The sequence below is a fragment of the Mercenaria mercenaria genome, chromosome 2, assembly GCF_021730395.1.
Source record: "Mercenaria mercenaria strain notata chromosome 2, MADL_Memer_1, whole genome shotgun sequence".
Taxonomy (NCBI): Eukaryota; Metazoa; Mollusca; class Bivalvia; order Venerida; family Veneridae; genus Mercenaria; species Mercenaria mercenaria.
In genome coordinates, this window is record NC_069362.1 from 41,191,575 (window position 1) to 41,213,644 (window position 22,070).

General features: G+C 35.4%; 1 protein-coding gene across 1 annotated transcript; it reads right to left on the reverse strand.

Moving 5' to 3' along the window:
• Positions 1 to 21,208: 21,208 nt before the first annotated feature.
• Positions 21,209 to 21,742, reverse strand: LOC128549104 (protein GVQW3-like). The gene has a single exon (XM_053525359.1). The coding sequence runs from the start codon at positions 21,740 to 21,742 to the stop codon at positions 21,209 to 21,211; it is 534 nt and encodes a 177-aa protein (XP_053381334.1).
• Between the last annotated feature and the right edge of the window lie 328 nt (positions 21,743 to 22,070).

Below are 22,070 nucleotides of genomic sequence, written 5' to 3' on the forward strand. Positions count from 1 at the left end.
CATGCATGTAGAAGATATGCTCCGGACAAAGTCTGTGGACGCCGCCCGCCAGCCCGCCAGGGGCGTTCCCATAATACGTCCCGTTTTTCAAACGGGCGTATAAAAATGATACTCATCCCTCAGGCTAGTACTTACAGGACCAGTAACAGTATTTGCTGATAATCAAGATCTTATGGGGGAGTCCATACCTATTTCATTGCAAAGTATCTACGTTGGTTGATTCTTGGTCTTTCCGCGGAAAGCAAGAATGCCAATTGAAACATGTCAAGGACAGTCACGTTCCAAACTCGTCATAGAATCTTATGTGCTCGAGACCCTTACATGTACGTGTACATCCACAAACCTACTGCAGTTATTCGTGGTTATAATGAATTAATAACGTTTACAGGTAGCAGCCGGTGTGTTAAACATTAAACATCAAGAAGTATAAAACTAAAATGCTTCTTCCACGGGTTATGTATTTAAGTAGACTGCTCTTAGCCCATAAGAATCAAACAGCTAATAATAATATACGGCAACCGTTCTTTGATAATATATTCCAAGCAACTTTGTGAATAGTCGTCATACGTTCTTTGCAGTTGACAATTGTGATGTCAAGAAAGACACTTATGATAGCAAGAATTCTGTCGTGGAACTGTTATGAAAATTCTCTAAAAATGTTATTAAATGTTGTGCAAGCCCTTGACCATTGATAATATTATCACAGAACTTTCTATTGGTCTCAGAATTCCAGACGATGGAAAATGTTTAATCACCCAGTCGTGATACCAATCATGAAAAGTTTCCTTCTCGCAAATTGCTTGCCACAGACTGGGCTAATTTCACATTATTTAATTGTTTATATACTTCAATATTGTTGTTACAATGACAACAAATTTTCTTGGATGGAAAACCAAATAAGATGAAGTTTTGCTGTGTACTGGACCGGCGACATGTCTTTTTCGTGATCTTCAGACATTGTCTAACAGTTTGGTATATGTCGCCATTAATATTTTTTCCGATCGCACGGGATCCCTGTTCTGAATACACTAAGTAGTTAGTAAAGCGATTTTTATATTGTCTGATATCAATAATTGTCATTTTAAGAAATTAAAAGAGACAGTTTTCACGTGCGGTTTTTATTGACCCACCTTTGCTTTCAATCAGTTTATATTAGATAGACGTCATTTAACTGTGAATATTTTAATAACGACTGCTTTTGCTGTCTGACATTAATGCACGTCATTTTAAATAATTATGAAATTCACTCACATTGCGTTACTCTGTTTTACTGCATCCAAAAAGCAATTGATCATACTCCTTGCAACCCTTGTTAGCAATTGCCTATTGTTTTTGTTTAGAATATCTTAAACATCCCAAAAATGTCCTGTCCAACTTGCTTAATCAAAACGGTACTTTTTCGAAGAAAAAGTTGTTTGGGTTTACCTGTTGGACAGTTTAAAGACCTGCTCCAGTCCTACCTTTTAACCTAAAATTGTAACTAAAAAAGCATGAAAATCCTGACTATGAACAGTGACACCTATCAAAATAGAGTCAGACTTATACAAAATTCTATATAAAATACCTGTGGTTTTGCGTGCTAAAGTGTGGCGCGTGGCGCGTGGCCGTTAACTGCTACCTATTGTAATCATGGGTCCTATTGTAATCATGGGTTACACAATAGAATTTGAACAGGCGCGGAGCAGGGCTTTAACAATTCAGTCGACCCTCATGTGTCGTATACTTACTGAACATTCCTTTTAGTCGGGTGCTTTTTATCACGGTGTTAAAGATCTGCTCCCGTCCTGCCTTTTAACCTTACTTTGTCACCGTGAAAAAGCATGAAAATCCTGACTATGAGCGGTGAAGCATGTTAAAAAAAAAAGATGCTATTTTATATAAAATTCTATATGACATACCTGTGATATTGCATGCTCAAGTGTGGCACGTGGCCGTTAACTTTTACCTATTATAATTATGGGTTGCATACACACAATAGAATTTGAATAACCGCGGAGCAGGGCTTTAAGGTTGTACGGAACCGATGCGTGATCAAAGCATGTTTCTTTTGATTAGTTACCTAATTAGGGCGTGTGATAGGGCAGTAAAAGCGTGATTGTTTCAGTAACCATTTCGGATCTGAAATGAACGGGGAAAGCGCAGAATTGAAATATCATTTCAGGCCCGTGCCCAGGATTTTTTGCGGAGTGGGGGGAGGGGGCAAGCTGGGATGGGTTTGGGAGTGGATACCCCTGCCGATGTCGAAATTTTTTTATTACGACACATGAAAAGATGCATTTTCCTGCTACCTTTAATGATGCATGAGTGTAATATATATTTAAGGATAAGTTTATTTTTTAATCATTTCATCAAGCCTTTTCAATGTATGTATGATTGTACAGTCACAGTGTATGGAATTCATTTTTCTGTATGATACCCGGGTCTAAGCGTGTTGGCTCTGATATCTACCAATCCAATGTATAACCAGCTACCAGTAATAAAGCTAGTGGTTTGAAAATCAACTTTATTTATCATAATAAAACAAACTATTTGATTGTCAGCAATAATTATACTGCATTTTAATCAAATGAATAAAATTTCATTCATTTTACTCTTTTCTTTCAATCATAATATAAAAACTGTTTTCTAATTAAAAAAAAAATATGTGTAATTTCACTAAAAAAGAAAGTTATCAAAAACTGCTCGAAACTGATATACAAAATGACATGATTTGTAGAAAAATGATTTACTAAGTTCACAAATAAATATGAAAAATTAAATAAAGAAAAGCACAAACATATTTTTTGAACTTTTTCTGCATTTCTTGTGTTCTAAGCAAATATAATGAAAAAAAAATGTTGAAGTTTTAAGATGATTGATTTATTTGCAAAATAGCCAAATGTTTTTGGATTTCCAACAAAACAAAGTATTATGTCAATTACTATTTACATCATAGATTTCAAATGACAATGAACTCTTAACTGTACAGACTATAACATCACAGCACATATTTTCCTGTATAAAACCCCTCAAAAGTAACGAGTTTTAGATGCGTTTTTAAGATTTACTGAGAAACGTCTTTTAAAACAATGAGAGTTTTTTAAGTAAGGTTAATGAACCAAAAAGAGTTAAACTGATACAGTAGTTTCAAATTCATAATTGTTGTAAAATTAAAAGAAAGGATAAATATCTATCAATTTAATAAATTTGGGGAAAGTGCCTTCATGAATGTAAAAACAAACTACAACTATCGTAATATTTCAATTTTCAGATTCATTTTAAGATTTACTTATTATAACAAAACAACTTTAAAAAGCAAGCGATCAATGAAGCATGCACAGATAAACTTTTACCTGTAATATGCCTGGGGCTAATTTCCACTACCGGGCACGGTTTTATGGCTCTTTAGCCCGTGTGTGTATTGCTGTCAAATTGCGCTGGTGTATAAATTTGTTAATTGAGGGGCCCACAGTAATAGAATTCGTAACTAGCCAGCCAGCCGGCTGGGGGGGGGGGGGGGGCGGGGGGCTTGCCCCCCCCCTGGGCACGTGCCTGTATTTATTATGATTTAATACTGTTAAAACTGGTGCATCTACACCTCCCCACCACCACCTTGGTGTTTTGTTCCAATTCGCCTTCTACAAGGCTCGTTCAGTAGTTAGTAAAGCGATTATTATATTGTCTGATATAAATGATTGCCATTTTAAGAAATTAAAAAGGACAGTTTTCACAGGCGGTTTTTATTGACCCATTTTGCCCTCAGTTGATTCGTATGTAATTTTAGATTTAATGGAAAATAATAGTTAAACTGGATGTGAAATGTCATTTGCTAGAAGAATATAGTTACTTTCTGAGTTCTTTTAGTGCTGAAATTATCGTTATATTTTCCACAATTAGTTACTCTGTCTTTAGACTTTGGAGCTTGTTTTACAAACTTAATACGGACCAAATGCATGTAATGTTTTATTGTCGACAATTAGCGCCTTCTAATCTGGATGACGGTTTACATTTACAGACGTTTTCTATCAGACACGATGCTTTTGACACTAGTCTCACAATTCAAACACTGCGGGTAGTTTTTACGAGACTGTCAATCTCCAAGAACTAAACTGTTTTGGTAAGTTATGGGGCGGAGGTTATCACGTAATTCGACTGAAAGTACGCCACGTTGTATCGGTTTTGCCGTCATTTGAAAATATGTGAAGTCCTTTGTGCTCCTCTGACTGTGTATTGGCTATTGTCGTACGGATCATAATTTTTGGCGTATTTTACGCCGGAACGCTGCTAAATGGAAGCCCTATTATTATAATGAGTTTAAAAGACTTATGTAAAAGTTGGTAAGCATTACTTGATTACTTGTTTATTTTTTTTTTATTTTGTTGCTGTTTTATTTTTTTTTTTTGGGGGGGGGGGGGGGGGTAGGGGGAGTGTTTAAACGTCGCACTGACTAAATTATAGGTCATGTGGTGACTATCCACCTTTGTTGGTGGAGGGAGATTCCAGGTGCCCTTCCTTGCATTATTTCATCACTGGCGGGCACCGGGATAGAACCACCGACCTTCCGTAAAACAGGAGGATAGCTTTCTCACACGTGAATTCAACGCCCTGATTGGGGCTCGGACCAGCATCTGTGAGGGGCAAGTGATTTGAAGTCAGCGACTTAAACAACCCGGTGTATGAGGCCCCGTCTTAATGTGTACGGTGTTCTATTAGCGCCAGCGCTCGCTCCCTGTGAACGGGAAGCACGAAGTACGACGGTACAATGTAGAAGCACGGCAGTACGATGGTGACAACATGGCAGTGAGATGGCGAAGCGCAAAAGTACGAAAGCGAAGCCCATGATATTAATTGTTCTGCGAGAAAATATTGTTTAATCAGCTAATATATTTCAAGACATGAAACGTCAAAAGTATATACCGTCAGCTAAAAATGACAAAAATATACTGTTGTATAATTTTGCTTATAAAAATTTTAGGTGAATTTGGGCGAAGTGCGACAGTACGATGGTGACACTACGACGGTGAAGGGCGAGAGTGCGATGGCGAAGCGCGACACTACGATGGCAAAGCGCGATACTACGATGGTGAAGCGCGACAATACCATGGTGAAGCGCGACAGTACGACGGATTGTTTCTATCAAACTGTCTCGCTTTGTCATCGCACTGTCGTGTAGTCACCATCGAACTGTCGCACTACGCCATCGCACCACCGTACTTTCGCGCTTCGCGTTCACAGGGAGCATGCGCTTGCCCTAATGAGTCACCATTAGGAACTGGACTGAGCGCTTTACACCCGTGTTCTAGGTAAACCCTCCTGTGAGATGTAATGTTGCAGCATTTGTTGTCCTAAAGTTTGAAAGACGCCTCATGGGTGTGACTTAATATTTATGTAACAACAACAACAAATTATTTATTATCACAGGGTTAATTTTTCGAATATCTTGGCAAAATTATTTGCCAAAACGAAATGACATGTAAAACAAATTTTGTTTCAGAGCAAACTCAACGTCAAGGTTGTATGATGAAATCAAAGGTAAAATGGGTAATAGTTCTTCCCAAATCTTTCACTATTCAAGTTTTGAAGATTTTTGTTTTCATATTGCCCAGCTCGGACACGACTGGTAGTACGCAGTAGTCATCAAGGTCATACGATGAGATCAAAGGTCAGACAGCATTTTCGTATCTTTATAACCCTTTAAGTATTATCAGAAACTTGGTCCAAATGAGTGCCATAATAAGAGGACGTGCAGAGGGGAATTTATCAGTCACGTCGGTTGAAAATCAAGGTTGTATAGTGAGACCAAATGTCAGATAGACAGTTTTTAATGTCCGCTTCTTATGTATTTGCTCTGTTCATGATTTTTAAAAGAAGTATATAATGGAAAATATTCGTAATATTCGCCCCCCCCCCCACCCCCCCAGAAAAAAAACAACAACATCATTATTAATTTTATACAATATGTATTTTACTTTTTTAGCAAGCGGATGGACAGCTTATGTTGTTTCCCTTGTGACAAACTAACTCCTATAAATATTTGACATTTTACCACATAACCCTTTACAATGACCATCTAAATTCCTCGCATTATCATTCTAGAAACTCCTTGCAATCATTTTATAGGTTTTTCATTTAACCCGAGGGAGAAAGTTTTTAACAAAAATAATAAATAGAATCAAGTTCTTGAAGAAAATTCACCATTGATTAGTAAGACAGTGTATTATTCAAAAGACCAAGTGCCTAAGAGTAGACACTGTTTCAGGAAAAAGTGTTTTTACGTTATTAATATACGGAAAGAGATTGTACGTTCGCGAAAATATTTCACGAGGGCATAGCCCGAGTGAATTATTCTGGCGACGTATAACCGAGTTTAAGTGCCTTAATTTACTTAATAGGTAATACACGTTTCTGCTATACATTATTTCTATTTTAATATGCCCTGATCTAAAACAGTACCGTTATTTCTTGGTCGCAATAACAAGTTGACGTCATCGCACGTTAAAATTTTAACATAAACAAGCGTATTAGAATATCTATGATTATGGTGGCATATTTCTGCATACGATAACCAGATAAGTTTCGCGAAAATGTATCGAGTTTTCAAGAAAAACATAAAAAAACTCGCGAAAACATTATAAGCTTTTCGCGAAAACAGATGCAAATATTAAGTGGATAAATTTGTGTTAGTGTCCACTTCTGCATAAGAAAACCAGATAAGTTTCGCGAAAATGGACCAAATCATGAAAAACGGTAAAGTTTTCTCGAAAATAAAATATTATTTTTGCGAAAACATTTCATTTTCACGAAAACTTTACCGTTTTTCGTGAAAGTTTAGTCCATTTTTGCGAAACATATCTGGTTCTCCTATGCAGTGGTGGGCACTAACGCAATCTTTTTCCATTTAATATTTGCAGTTCTTTTCGTGAAAAGCTTTTATGTTTTCACGAAAAAATTTCTGTTTTTCGTGAAAACTCGATATATTTTCGCGAAACTTATCTGGCTATCGTATGCAGAAATATGCCACCATATATGATTGCATATTTCTGCATTTACTTAAGCAGATAGTTTTCGCGATAATTCGTACAGTTTTCGCAAAAATTAAAAAAAATATCACGAAAAAAATCCGATAGTGCCAACTACTGTATACGATAACAGATACGGAATGAACAGAAATAACAATGGGTGTTTTGAAAAATAATACGTTGACTTTGTATACATTTCGCGAAAATGGACCTTACTTTCATGAAAAACTGTAAACTTTTCGTGAAAATAAAATGTTTTCGCGAAAATAAAATTTTATTTTCGTGAAAACTTTACCGTTTTTTAAGTTTAGTCCATTTCCGCGAAACTGATCTGGTTTTCGTATGCAGAAGTGGGTATTAACACAATTCTTTCCATTTAACATCTGCAGTTCTTTTTGTGAAAAGCCTTTATGTTTTCGCGAAAAGCTTTTATGTTTTTGCGAAAACTTTTCTGTTTCTCGTGAAAACGCGATACATTTTCGCGAAACTTATCCAGCTATCGTATGCAGAAATATGCAACCATAAATATCAATTAAAATAAAACACATGTTCACATGAACATGTTATCTAAACTTTCTACCATTTGATTATTTTAATTTTTCAAATATTTTTTTTTTTACGAAACATTAAAATTAGCGACATAATTTCAAAATTGCCCGATTTTGAAACTTACCTTTCCGCTTGCGAAGCCCATAAATAGATGTTTACTAAGTATTATGATCATTCACGTTGCGGCGTCCGTTCGTCCGTCAACGGTCAATGGGTCAATTTTATATAGAATAAAGAACAACAACTATTTAGTGTGTTATAACCTCATAGCTTCGGAATTAATCTATTTTCAATCAATCTTGACTTCGCAACCGAGATAGACAAATGGAGGTAATAATAATTTTATAAATTTGCATTTCCAATTAAATTTTGCAAACTATTATCTCATCAATGCAAATATTTGACAATTCTAATATGATAGTGCTCATATTTAAATCATTCCTTGGGCAAGATGTGCTTGTTTAATTAAACTTACACTAAAGTAACGATTTCTTGGTGGGGCAACCAAGAAAGGCAAATCAAATTTTTTCAGTGAAAATCTGACGTGTATTAAGGGCTTGGTAACGCAAATATGGTCAATTGGTTAAGTTTTGAACAAATTCATTCGTTGACTAAAATCTGATTATAAACCTTTAAAGATTACATTTATGAAAAAAGTACATCAAATAAAGTACATCATGATATGAATCAGTATCTGTGAGCCTCATCGCTTGTACTTGCTGATTGTCGGTTCTCTGGATGTACTAGAACAGTTCTGGATTCAAATATCGCTGAATGAGCAAACACAATTATAGCACATATACCAACTGTGATAAGAAACAATACAACGATGGCCGCTGCTGTTGCTGCAATACTGCCGGGTACGAGCAACAGATAGAAGGAGAAGCCTAGGTCAGAGCCACCATATTTTCCCAGAAATACCATACAGGCGATGAAATCCAACAATGCTGAAACAAAAGAAGAGATATTGTAATGCCTCTTTGTTTTTTATGGTCTCAGTTTGAAGCTCCTCGTCCATTCCCGCCCAACATATAAATCTTCCCTAGTGTACCGTTTGGTACACCGAATATTTACAAAACAGAACAGAACAGAAATTTTATTCACTTGTCTCAAAGTTCCTCGTGATAAACACATTTGCAAGCATATTTACATGGCATGAAAATACAAATTGCATTCATACATTTATGACGAATTTTGACATTAAACGTATTATTTGTAAGATAGTACAGGGTTTGGATGGACGGATTAACATTTAAATAGCATACAAGTAGTATACAGTTAAATATATAATATTCAATGTCGCACCTATGCGCACCTATGCGCCATAGGCCATTAGTTACACTACACAAAAGCAGTTCGGAACTGTTTAACATCAGTTTCTTAACTAATAAAAACAACAACAACAACAAAAGCTTACAATGCAGATGAGTAAGATACAAGTCGAGTGGCGCATAGGTTCAACAAACCATACATTACGGTAAAATGTCCATGTTATGCAACGTTGTAACTAGGTGTGACCTCTATGCTTACATTGCATGTATCTCATTATTTGAATCTTCAGGTCTGATTCATGTATAGTTAACTAAGATACTGACTTCTCTAATGTAGCGCTACGTAAAATGGACACCTTACAAAATAATATTTATTGTAAGTTAATGTTTTTATGGCTGTGAGACTAGGTTACTTTTTATATATGCCTTGGGCAGTATAATTTATTCCAGTATAACCTAAGCTAGTTGAATCCGGATTAGGGACGACACATTTTGACTTACATCATCGTTAACTGGTTAGTTTCAACATTGAAATATATTTATTATAATTCTATTACGTTTATATTTTCAAAAAACAGTGATATTTAGTGTGCAAACAACTTCCTACGGTTAGTTTATGTGTTACATGCAATTTGTTTTCGACATTTCGCTGTTTTGTTATGTAACAATACTAGACAAAGTGGAATAACAACCATTTTTTTTTACAAGATGCAGGGACACTTGCCATGAACTAAGTATATCTACGGATTATCATTGGAATCCATCATTATCATGCAGTGACTGTAATTTGTTTGAATTTATTTATACTTATAATGCACTGACTAGATTTTTACTGCAGTGTAAATCACACATTCAGACAAGCTAGACGTACAGTACCGGGATTTGTAATTTTTTCGTTAACGCCACACTTAAACCAACAATGTGTACATTGATTCTTGGAACTTCACTTATCTTTGGTCTGCAGAGATATCTATTTCGGATACACGGGGCTGTCAACCCGTTAAACCTGGATAATTATCCGCCGGTATACTTTTTTTTGGAATTTCTGGCGGAAAGGTGATAAATTCAACCCATACAACTCGCTGGGAAAGTACTATTGCCCGGTTTAGACCAAATTTACTTCTACATTTTAGAGGAAATGATGTGGATTCCAATTTATATGACGAAGATACCTTGACATCAAAAAATCTTATTTAGCAGACACATGGAAAACACGGTATGAATTATGCACAGTGACAGTTGTACGAATTCTGCCGAGATCATTTCCTCGTTGCCATAGATTAAACCAGGCAGAATATTTAATTCGTGCCCGTAGAATAAGGTGTTGCAAACTGCCTGTCCGCGGCTGAACTTGAAATTTTGGGCCATGCATGGTGTGACAGCTCCTGAGGTCCCCATATTTCGTGATGGTGTTCACGTAAATGATGAGGGAAATATCAGATACTTCAGAAATTCGAGGGGTGCAGTGATACAAGCAAACAGACAATAAAAGTTCAATTTACCCTTATTCTATGGTTGTGTCACAGGTGCATGTACTGATGTATACTTCGTACTTATTAGAACAAGTACCTGAAACAGTTTATCAAATTTCGTGTTTAGTTTAATTTCAGTGCAATTTACGGAACACATCAAAGGACATCTAATGTATATTACATTTATAATGCTACATTACTATTTGGTCAGCTGTGAAAGCACTAATTTATTTTGACAATCAGATATTGTGGTTAATACCCTCATTTAAGTGTTACTAACCATTTTCATTTATTTTCATTTTTTTGTGAATGTTTTTAAAACAACATCGACTTAGTATACTGTTCACATTTTTGAATCATTTTGTTTAAGTTTAGGACATGTGCAGGTTCATACGATTTTGTTTCGTGAACTTACAGTTCGCTACATTGGTCTGCTTTTAAATTAATATGGATATATTATATATCACCTCGTTTTTCAATACTTTAGTTGCAAAATTTCTAAATCTAAGGTTTTATATTATGGCTACCAATAATTGTCTTTCAAAAATATCACCAGCAGGTAATCTACTTACTAGACTATCGCAGCATACTACCGGAATATCACCAAAATACAGAAATACTGAACACCTTCATAACAATGTGCCTCCATCAACATCATCCTCACAAAAACACATACAACAGCTTATGAAGACATTCTAGTTATTATCTTGTACCTCCAATTAATCAATTTCTGACAAACACATAATCAATGTTGCCTCAGCTGAGTAGCAATCGGTATTAGTGGTTTTATAAAACATTTACTGCGCTTGTTAGGTCATAATTTAAACAGATTTACAGAATTCATTCTGTGCATTATCTATTTGAATGAACTCATCATTAGATCCCATTTATTGAATTGACCGTGGTGTTATTGTTATAGTGTATTTACGAAACATGTCAGGATGTTCAAATGCATAGGCTACTGTGTATCCATTGTATACGGTTATTCCGTTTTATCTCTTATCTAGTTGTTTATGTAATTTTCGTTCAGTATTCTGGCAACATCCCAGGAAGGACTGCACCAGCAGTAAACAGTCAGACACTGCCCAAAGACAGTCTTTGGGAACAGGCCCAAAAGGCCAATCTATCCAGAAGAGGCGCTCTTAATGTTTCGTGTTTTCATCAATCTTTAAAGACCATTCAAACGCCCATCAGTATGACTAAATTGGCAACTTGGCTCGACGATTGTGATATAAAGGAAAAGGCATTTTTGATAGATGGTTTCACTCATGGTTTCTCAATTCCCTATCAAGGTGATCGTTGCTTTCGTTTCTCACAAAATCTTCGATCTGCTTTAGACTACCCAGATGTCATTCAACAAAATTTCTGATGCAGGTGAGCAAGGCCATGTGGCTGGGCCTTTTCAATAACCACCATTTCCTAATTTGCAAATGTCTCCGCTTGGTTTAGTCCCGAAGAAAGAACCGGGTAAATTTCGGGTGATTCATCATCTGTTAAATATTTTTCTTGATTGATCCATTTGACATTGGATTCAACCAGAAAGAATGGATTCATTGCCCTTGTTACTAACAAAGTGGCATATTTTGTTTTTGTAATATAAAAGTTTCCATATTCTTATGTTATGTAAGGATTAATGTACTCCGCTGGTTTGTGAGTTTCAGTCATTTTTGTTGACTATTGTTTTACCTCTAAAATCCAAAAAAGCAGAGTCGACAAAAATAGCTGATACTGACAAAAAAAAGACATATGCATACTTTAAGCAAGACAGTCAGTTCAGCTTGTGATTTTGAGGACAAATGTACTTTTCGCAGACCCCATGCAGTCAAATCTGTAATTTATAGATTATTACAGACTTTATGTAAACTGCCGTAGAATTGTGTGCAACACAATAATTATATTTCGAAACATGTGAATTATTATAAAATGTGATAGAAATATCCTGCTTGCTCCATGAAAGATATACCCGCATCTTACTCTCATTCTCTGCACCCACAGGCACGGAGTATTTGTGACGGCTTTATGTGAATCAGTGTGCAGTGTATGTCGTAAATGAAGATTTGTTCCCTTCGATTTGCAAAATTTCATATCTTTATTTCTAATGTCTAATCTAGCCAATAATAATGGCATCAGATTAAAACAACACACAAACGAGAAAATATGTTTCTCTAGAAAAAAGGAACTGGAAAGAAACTAAAGAGTAAAAAGGAAATAAATTTGTGTCGGACGTCACTTTGAAAATTCCCTTCGTTTTCAGTTGCCCCAGAAAGAAGATTTTCTCTTTTGTGTTTAATAATTCTATTTCTATTTTACTTTAAGTATTGATTGATTATATTGTAGACTTGGTTATTTGCAACATTTATTTTTATATGATAGAGGGTATAGGCCTTTTATTCCAACGAAATTCCAGATACTACTCTATAGAGTTAGTTTGCGCTAATTTCTAAACCTTTTTCATTGTGTTACTTTTCTTGATGCTGTACAGTCTATTCGGGTATTCCGAACCAGTTTTCATAAAAATCAAAATTAGACTAATGCTTCAACATGGACAATATTGTTTATACATATTCATGAATACGTCAATGAACTGCAAATAAAAATCTACTAGCTGTCTAAATTTTGAAATATCACTTACTTTGCGTAATATTTAAATTTTCCTGAACTCCGTTATCTCGTCTATTTTGAGTCATTTCCGGGTATTCCGAATCACTGTTGCCGTTACTCGTTTCTACCATTAGATGTTTACCTATGGATACTAATTTTAAGGATAACATGGTGTAATAGGCCTCAATTTCACCAAAAGCGTACACACAACTTGATAATGTAAGCTTTAAAAATGTCGAACGATAGAAATAAGGTGCATATTGACAAGTTATATAGTGACAAAAGTTCTCAAAAATTTCCTTTAAATTACCTCACCGGATAATTTTGGTTTTTCATGAGTTATCTCCCCTGAAAACTAGAAAAAAAAGTCATTTTCTCCTTTTCCCTATGGGGAATTTTACATTTCCTTTTGATATTTGTATCAGAATCATATAATGCAGCTTTCTACCGCATAATTTTCTCCAAACTCAAGTTCAGATTCTCATAATCAAAGAAATTATATATTTCCCATAGGCATCAATGTTAACTTTAATACCAATTATCTCCCCAAAAAATGATAAAATTTGAAAAATCTCTCGGTGAAAGGTTTTTAATTTTGAACGTCTTTAAAGTGACCAAATTTCATTTATATATTACCATCCAGTTACAAAATATGAATGATGGCTATTACACCATGTTGTCCTTAAACTGAAATGTTCTTCGGAAATGTTATAAAAACTTAATGATCTGTAGATCACACAAAATAATTATTTTGAATTAAAAAAAAATAAGACCACAATAAAAGCTGTATATATTTATTGTTACAGTTTCAACATGGAGACAAACCACCATTCAATGTAACACACAGTAGTATGTAAAATGGTTCAGATGTACTATTGAAATGAGTTCAAGGCATTTTTAAATGAATAGGGTAACACTAGTAGATATTTAATGGTGATGAAATGGAAATAAGGTATATATGTTATATATAAACAACTATTTGGCATAGAATAGCACAGACATAAGTACAGTGATTCGGAATACCCCATATTTAATGACTTTTGCTTATCATATAAACAACTTTTATAGATGTATTGTTATAATATTTATATATTAATATTGTTATAGGTTATATTGTACATTATGTCCATGTATTATTTATCTGTGTACATCACCTGGCAATAAAGTGAAAGTCTTTTGAAGATAGTGGCTCTATATTTTCTCGGCCAAAAAATAGCATCTCTAGTTAATATACAACATACTTAAACTGTGTTGATCGTTTGAAAAATAGGTAAATGATAAAACCTACGGTTATTTGATATGCACAGATGCTTAAAGGTTACAAACATAACCATTTTATTAATTTTGCTGAAGTAATTTTTGTCATCAGCTGTAAAACGTTTAGAGTGACCCGCATTTTAGACTGACTTGGAATACCCGAGTAAACTGTACATTTGTATATAAAAACGATTTATAATATTACCAACTCTTATTTTCACTCTTTGCTACAACGTTTCGGCTTAGGGCCTTTATCAAGTTTCATTTACAAGTCTTAGATTACATATTTTGCAATTAATCTGGCTAACAAATACAAAAGATAAGAACCATTATATGGAATCACGGAAGTGACGTTTCACAAAAAAGAGAAATAAATAAAAAATAAAAATAAAATAAAAAAAAAAAAAAAAAAAAAAAAGGGAGACACACATGTACTTAATCAGTGATCTATATGAATTATTTATTAAAAAAAAAAGTTAGATTTGGATCTTTGTAAATATAATAATCATAATATGAAAATGAAAATTTACAGGAAAAAAGATAAGATAAGGAGAACTGTGTGTTTGTATTTATAAACCGGTATAAATGGACTTTTCTATTCGTATAAATGGAAGGTTCGCAAGTATGAGAGCCATAAAATGCGTGTTGTTCTTTGATATTACAGAAATAAATAATGTCATCTATACTTATCAACAATAAAAAGTTAGCACTGTGAGTTATGAACAACTAGAATATGTAACCTCTTAGTTTAAACTAACATCCTTAGCATTTAATAACGACATAATATTTGAAATCTGAGTGGAAAAATGCACATATTAGCCTAACAATCGTGATATTATTTTGTATAAACATACTAGAGCTAGCTCTAGTACATTACCTCTTTGGTAATCAGCACCAAACTTAATACACGTCTGGAACAAAAACATCCATAAACAGTATCTTACATCTTTAGTTTTATATTTTGATACCTTTTTGAGTTAAGTAGATGTTTAATGTTTGATATGCATAATTATAAATCTAGCCAAACTGTTTACAATGCCGCCTATGACAGTAGGCAAAAACTGGCTTTTCAACCAAGGTGACTTGCATTTTAAAGTAGATTCTTTAGCAATATTAGAACAACGGTCTTTCTTGGGAGGTGACTGATTGCACAACACTGACCGTTTGTCCTTCCAAAATACCAGTTGATCAGTATATGACTGATTAAAGTGGTAAAGGTGTTTATAGTACTGTAGTGAACTGTTTAGTCAATATTCAGTGCTGCGTATTCAGAAGCTGTTCTTCTAAGGATGAAGTGAAGAAAACAGTTACATCACCAATACCCTCTTGATAAATACACCAACGTAATCGTCAACATATTACACTTGGGTTATAACCCTTACAGAACAAGACTTCTCCGATGAATGAAAAGTTAATAGAAATTTAACAGAAAGTTAATGGAGCTATTCACCACAGCAGTCCGCTGTTCATTCACCGCATCCGGGGAATGATTGGCGATCAAACTTTATTTTAACATTCTATTCACCGCAGACTCCAATGTTCACTTCTTATTCACCGCAGGACTTGGTATTTTAAATATTGTATCATTAATTCACTTTCTATCCACCGGAGAAACTTGAACTTCATGAATTGTGAATAAAATAGTTGCATCCGTTTTGGCGGCAAAATGGTTTGTATAGTCTGAAATTCTGGACCATGCAGAGCACAGCAGGTTTATATGAATAGCATTGTATCAGCTACAGAAAGTGCTTTTTAATTGTCTATGATATACACAAGGCATGCCAAAAGTAAAATGTGATACTTTTTTTCAATTTATTTGATTCATGTTATTCTAAACAGATGCAGACTTATTTTTGTCATCAGTTTCCATGACTTTTATTTCATATGCATGACATGTAAATGTATAGAGGTTTCCAGCTAATTCACTAGCTTATTGTCGAGCCCGCTTGCGTCGATATAGTCACCACTTTTGGCGGTTTGGTGAATGTGCGTGCGTCCGTCCGATTTTGTCCGGACCGTAACTTTGACATGCATGAACCAATCTTGTTTATATTGTGCATGAATGTTAACCTCAATGAGGTGTGTCGTCCGCAAACCCCATGTTCGTATCTCAAAGGTCAAAGTCACAGTTGGAGATCAAATGTCAAATTGAAGTTTGTCCGGAGTATTTCTTCTTCACGCATGGTGGGATTTTGATGTTTTTTGGCATGAATGTTCACTATTATGAGACGGAGTGCCACGCGCAAGAACCAGGTCCCTAAGTTCAAGGTCAAGGTCACACTTGACAGACCACTGGCGGGCCCGACATTCTGCCTTACAGGATGTAAACTTTCTGCAGACATGCAGCTCGCAGCTCATTCAACGCAGACTGTTCACAGTTCATTCACCACAGACTGTTCGCAGCTCATTCACCACAGACAGTTCGTAGATCATTCACCGCAGACTGTTCGCAGCTCATTCACAGCAGACAGTTCGCAGATCATTCACCGCAGAAGGTTCGCAGCTCATTCACCACAGACTGTTCGCAGCTCATTTACCGCAGTCATTCATCGCAGACCTCATTTGCATGTGAAAAGTTAATGAAAAGTTAATGGTCCCAACTTCATTCACTTTCTATTAACCAATCATTTACCAGTCATTCACCGCATCCATTCACCACAGACCATGTTTTTCTGTAAGGGAACTTTCTTGTTCCTTTAAAACTGTGAGTTTCAGGCTACTAGACGGGATAGAATGATTTATTATTTATTTTGTTGAGTTTTACGTTGCACCAACACAATTATAGGTTATATGACGACGTTCCAGCTTTGACGGTGGAGAAAGGCCCTAAGTGCCCCTTCGTGCATTATTTCATCAAGAGCAGGTACCTGGGTATAGTACCACCGACCTTCCATAAGCCAGCTGGATGGCTTCCTCACATGAAAAATTCAACGCCTTGAGCGAGGCTTGAACCTAAATCGATGAGGGACAAGTGATTTGAAGTCAGCGACCTTAAACACTCGACCACGGAAGCCCCAGAAATAAAATTATGTTTGTTGTTTTTCATTCATTGTAGGTTTGTTCTTCCTCATCATTTAACTTGAAAAAAATCAAACACAGCCCACATTCCATATTAGATATTTACCAGAATAATGGTCCTGATAACATCTGAGCTAAGTTTGATACTCAGTCATTTCGGAAGAACAGCTACGTAAGTCTGAATTTAAGCACAACCTTATGTATACAATACGTTTCATTCCATATACGTCCGTTTAGCATAATAAGGTCACTAAATACAACAATAAAAACCTGCTCACTCTAAAAAGACAATGGATTTTCTCCAACATTCATGAAACCCCATCAGAATGTCTGTTACAACATAGACACAAGGACTGTTATATCATCACGGTGAGGATGCGTACACCGGATATTGTCATTTGGTGTAAAGGTATTTTCCGAAAATGTGATTACTTTTTCGTCAACAAGGTAAGTAAAACAGCTATTTACTATTATATTGTATAACTACAGAAGAAAAGAGCATTACTATTAATAACCAGATACATTACATATACTCTCAGAAGCATAAAATGAGTCTTTCTTATGAAGAAATGTTAACATTTATGATAAAATGGCAACTTTATCATTTGATAAATGCAGACAGGGGGCACATTTCTCCCGATATCGTCACTTATTGTCTTGTGATCAAGATTCTGAAGCGTACGATTTATTTAACTGCATACAAAGAAAAATTGTGAAAAATTTCAGCTTTGAAAATTTTCAAGTGACGGAGAAATCGGTGATAAACTAGAGTTGTCACATAAGTGACGAACTTTACCCCCACAATATAGCCTTGTCACAGAACTAAGCCAATGTCAAAGCTGAACTTGCTTGACCTTTGACCTAATGACCTCAATATCAACTGAGATCATCTGCTGGTCATAATCAACCTCCCTATGAAGTTTCATGATCCTCGGCCTAAGCCTTCTCAAATTATTGTCCGTAAAAGGTTTAAATGACCTTTGGAACCCAAAATGATTATGGGTCATCTGCTGGTGATGACCAACCTCCCTATTAAATTTCGTGATCCTAGTCCGGCCATTGTGAAGTTATTATCCGAAAACCATTTAAGTGTTCCGGGTCACTTTGACATTGACCTGTGACCTGCTGACCTCAAAATCATTAAGGGTCATCTGCTGGTCGTAACAACCTCCCTATCAATTTACATGGCCCTAGGCCCAAGCGTCATCTGGAAACCGTTTAGCTGTTGTAAGTCACTGTGACCTTGACCTTTGACCTACCGACCCCAAAGTCGAACCTGACCTGTATTTTCTGGTGTTAAACCTGTGTACCAAAAATCATTTAAATCGGTCAAGCCTTTCAAGAGTTATCATCCGGAAACCATATTATTACCAACGGACCGACAGACCGACAAGCTCACTCCTTTATACCCCCAAACCTCGTTTTGTGGTGTATAATGAGCGTCGATGGTGTACTATGTATCGCAAATTTATGTACTGGGTATTGACGTGTATCACATTTTACTGTAATGTGTACTGTTGTCATTATCACTGAGTTTTAAAGAATAAATCTTGCAAAATGTAAATCTTTATTTCCTTTTCAAAGTACAAAACAGTAATTTCTTTAGCCCTGAAGATATGTGATGTTTTTACATTGATATTTAAAACGTTTATTCCCGTTGTAATTTATGTAATAAACTGTAACTCATAGTCACAGTAGTGCAACAGTTGGCAATAAATTTTGTTATGCTTACCAGTTGTAAATGTATATATATAATCTATTCTTACGTTATGTGATGTTGAACATTGATAAAATTGATATTACATGAATTATCTCTAAAAACAATTAAAGGTATCTTTTTAAATTTGGCATTGGTATTTCAATAAAGTCAAAATCTCAATATCTTGCAGAAAGCCTGCCCTACCAATAAATACTACATTTTTGTGGCCATTTTGTATCATTTTGTTGAATACCACCTGAAAGACGAGAATAATTTAGCTAAAAGAGGCCCGCTTACAAATGGGACCAATTTCCAACAGAAAGAAACCCCTCAAAAAGGTTGTAAAGACAAGTTTGATTTGTGCGAATTGTGAGGAGCTGCTCACTTACGGCATTGGAAATGCATGCTATTTACCACGCCCTCTATCAGAACTCAACATTGATACGTGCTACCAGTACTATAATATAATTTAGGGATACACAAACGACAGTGTATATGGAACCTTCAATGATACACAGAGTACAATTCCATGGGCAGACGAAGTTTTAGGGGAGTATTGTTATACAGTCTTTGAAAGAATGCGACAAAAATAGATGGATAAATACATAGCCTTTAATTAGCTTGTTTGCCAAGGAAAGTTTCCTTTAACTGATACAATTGACGTTGCAAGATGTTTTCCATCGCAAACTTGGTTAATATAAGGTAAAGTGAAGATTGCAAGTTGTTTTGAAGAACAAGCTTAAGACTCTTCCGAGGATTTTGCTTGCATAACAGCGACAACATTTCTCACGCTAAATGTAGAGGAAAGAGAATAGCCAGACAGACGAATACTTATTGACATTAAAAGAAGCAGCTAGTTACTGCATAAATATGATGAGAGTACATTACTCCCACATAAATGACTGGGCTTCGATACAGAAAAGGGTTAATTTGTGACAGATTTATTTTACCAAACATTATTTGATAAGCAATATTTTAAAAGCCATGTTTTACTTTGGTAATTTAAAAGAACAAATAGTCAAGTTCATTGAAATATTTATTTGAAAAAACTTGAAACGTAAACACAAATTCATAAAACAACAAAGATCATAGTCAGATAGGAGAAGAAACCTTAAAATACTTGTCGTTCGTTCTAATCCTTTCCATCAACTATACTTGTAATGTTAGTATATAGATATAATTATGTATAATTATTGTTGGGAATAAGTACGAGGGGCTATCAAAAAATACGTAGACATTCGGTATATTAAGCAAATGGTTTGTAATAGATAATCGAAATGTACACAGCATAAATATTTAATTTTCACCCAATAAATGTTGAAAATTTTACAGTAAACAAATCAATAGTTAATTTTCATGGTATTATAAAATTAGTCACTGCTTACAGCACGGCGAACAGGGTGCAAATAAAACGACGTCAGTGACGTCAGTCATTTAAACTTTTTCAAAGTACTCGCCGTTTTTCTCTATACATTTCGTGTGTCTCCGGACCCAAGTGTTATAGATACCTCTGTTCCAATCACATGACTTCTGGGAAAGTATAGTTCTCGTGGCGTATTGCAACTGATCAAGATTGTCAAATTTGTGACCGCGCAATTCGGACTTTAAGGCAGGAAAAACACTGAAATCCATGGGTGCGAGGTCCGGACTATATGGAGGATGAATCAGCCGTTCAAACCCCAGAATATCCATTTCAAGGGTGGTTGATTCGGCACGATGGGCTGGTGCATTGTCCTGATGAAATATACTGTGAAATCATTTTTATTCGCGTAGGACGAATTTTCGCGTATTTAGCGCTAGGACCGATGCGCGAATTTAAGACCGCGCTATTATTATTTTTTGATTATATTTTTCATTGCTAAAATTGAAAATGCGCGAATTAAAGCCCGCGCGAAACAGTCCTTCTTCACGTTTGCGCGAAATTTCATGCCAGCGAATTTAAATGATTTCACAGTAATATGTTCAGCTGCAATGTGTGGTCGTTTCTTTCGTAACGCATGCATCAAGTCTCGTCTGATGACCTGAAAATTGAGAGATGTCTTATCTTCAAATCACGTGCTTACGCATTTTGTTCAAATTAAATACTTCATGTATGTTATTCAAATACTGAATTACTTTAGATTATTATAATAATAGTAATTTCAAAAATACAAATATTCATATTACATTGTTATATAGAATATCATAACAAACCTTTGAATAGTATGCTGCTGTGACCGTCTGTCCTTGTGGTACTGCGTGACTTAGGATCATTCTTTCCATGTCCATGAAGAATATAAACATATTCTTTTTTGCCGATTTCACAACTTTTGCTTTTAATGGAGGTGGTGATGATGATATCTTCTACTGGGACGATTGTTGTTTACTTTCCGGGTCATAAAAGAACAGCCAGTTTTCTTCTGTCGTGATGATTCTTTTCAAGAACGCTTCGCCTTGGTTGTTGTAACGGCGCAGAAATTCCCTGGATGCCACAACACGACGGCTTTTGTCACCAGCAGATAGTAAACGAGGTATCCAACGGGCACATATACGGTGCATACAGAGTTTCTCAGTTAATATTGTTTGTATAGTTCCGTAACTCACATGAATTCTATCACATATTTCCCCTATAGTGATTCGCCTGTCTTCATCCACGACGTCGTTCACTCGTTGAATCATTGCAGAAGACACAAGTTTTGGCCGTTCTCTTCCGGAATCGTCCTCGAATGATTCCCTTCCTTCTCGAAAACGTTTGTGCCACTTATACACAAGTGCCCTACATACCGGCGGTTTCAAATTGGCATCTGACAACATACTCATGGTTTCCGAGGGCGTTTTATTCAGTTTAACACAGAATTTAATAGCAGCGCGCTGCTCCGTCAATTTCGGCGTTGTCATTTTTTTCGTTTTACGATTTCACACCTGTACTACAAAATTGAATACTTCAATAACGTGTTATATTATGAAGTCATAATTTTGCACACTTATTATAATGACGTCAGACAACGTAAGCGTGATGTTTTGGCGCAATTTGACTTTATTCACCAGGACAATATGCATAAACAAGTTGGAGTATTTTTCTTATTTGGTTATTATTTCGGCTTGCGCCATAGGAGCGTACATATGGTCGTTTAAACACAAGAAACACATTTTTATAACGTTATAATATATTATTTGTTTTTCATATTAGGTAAATTATACATGAATAAACACAAATTAACAAATC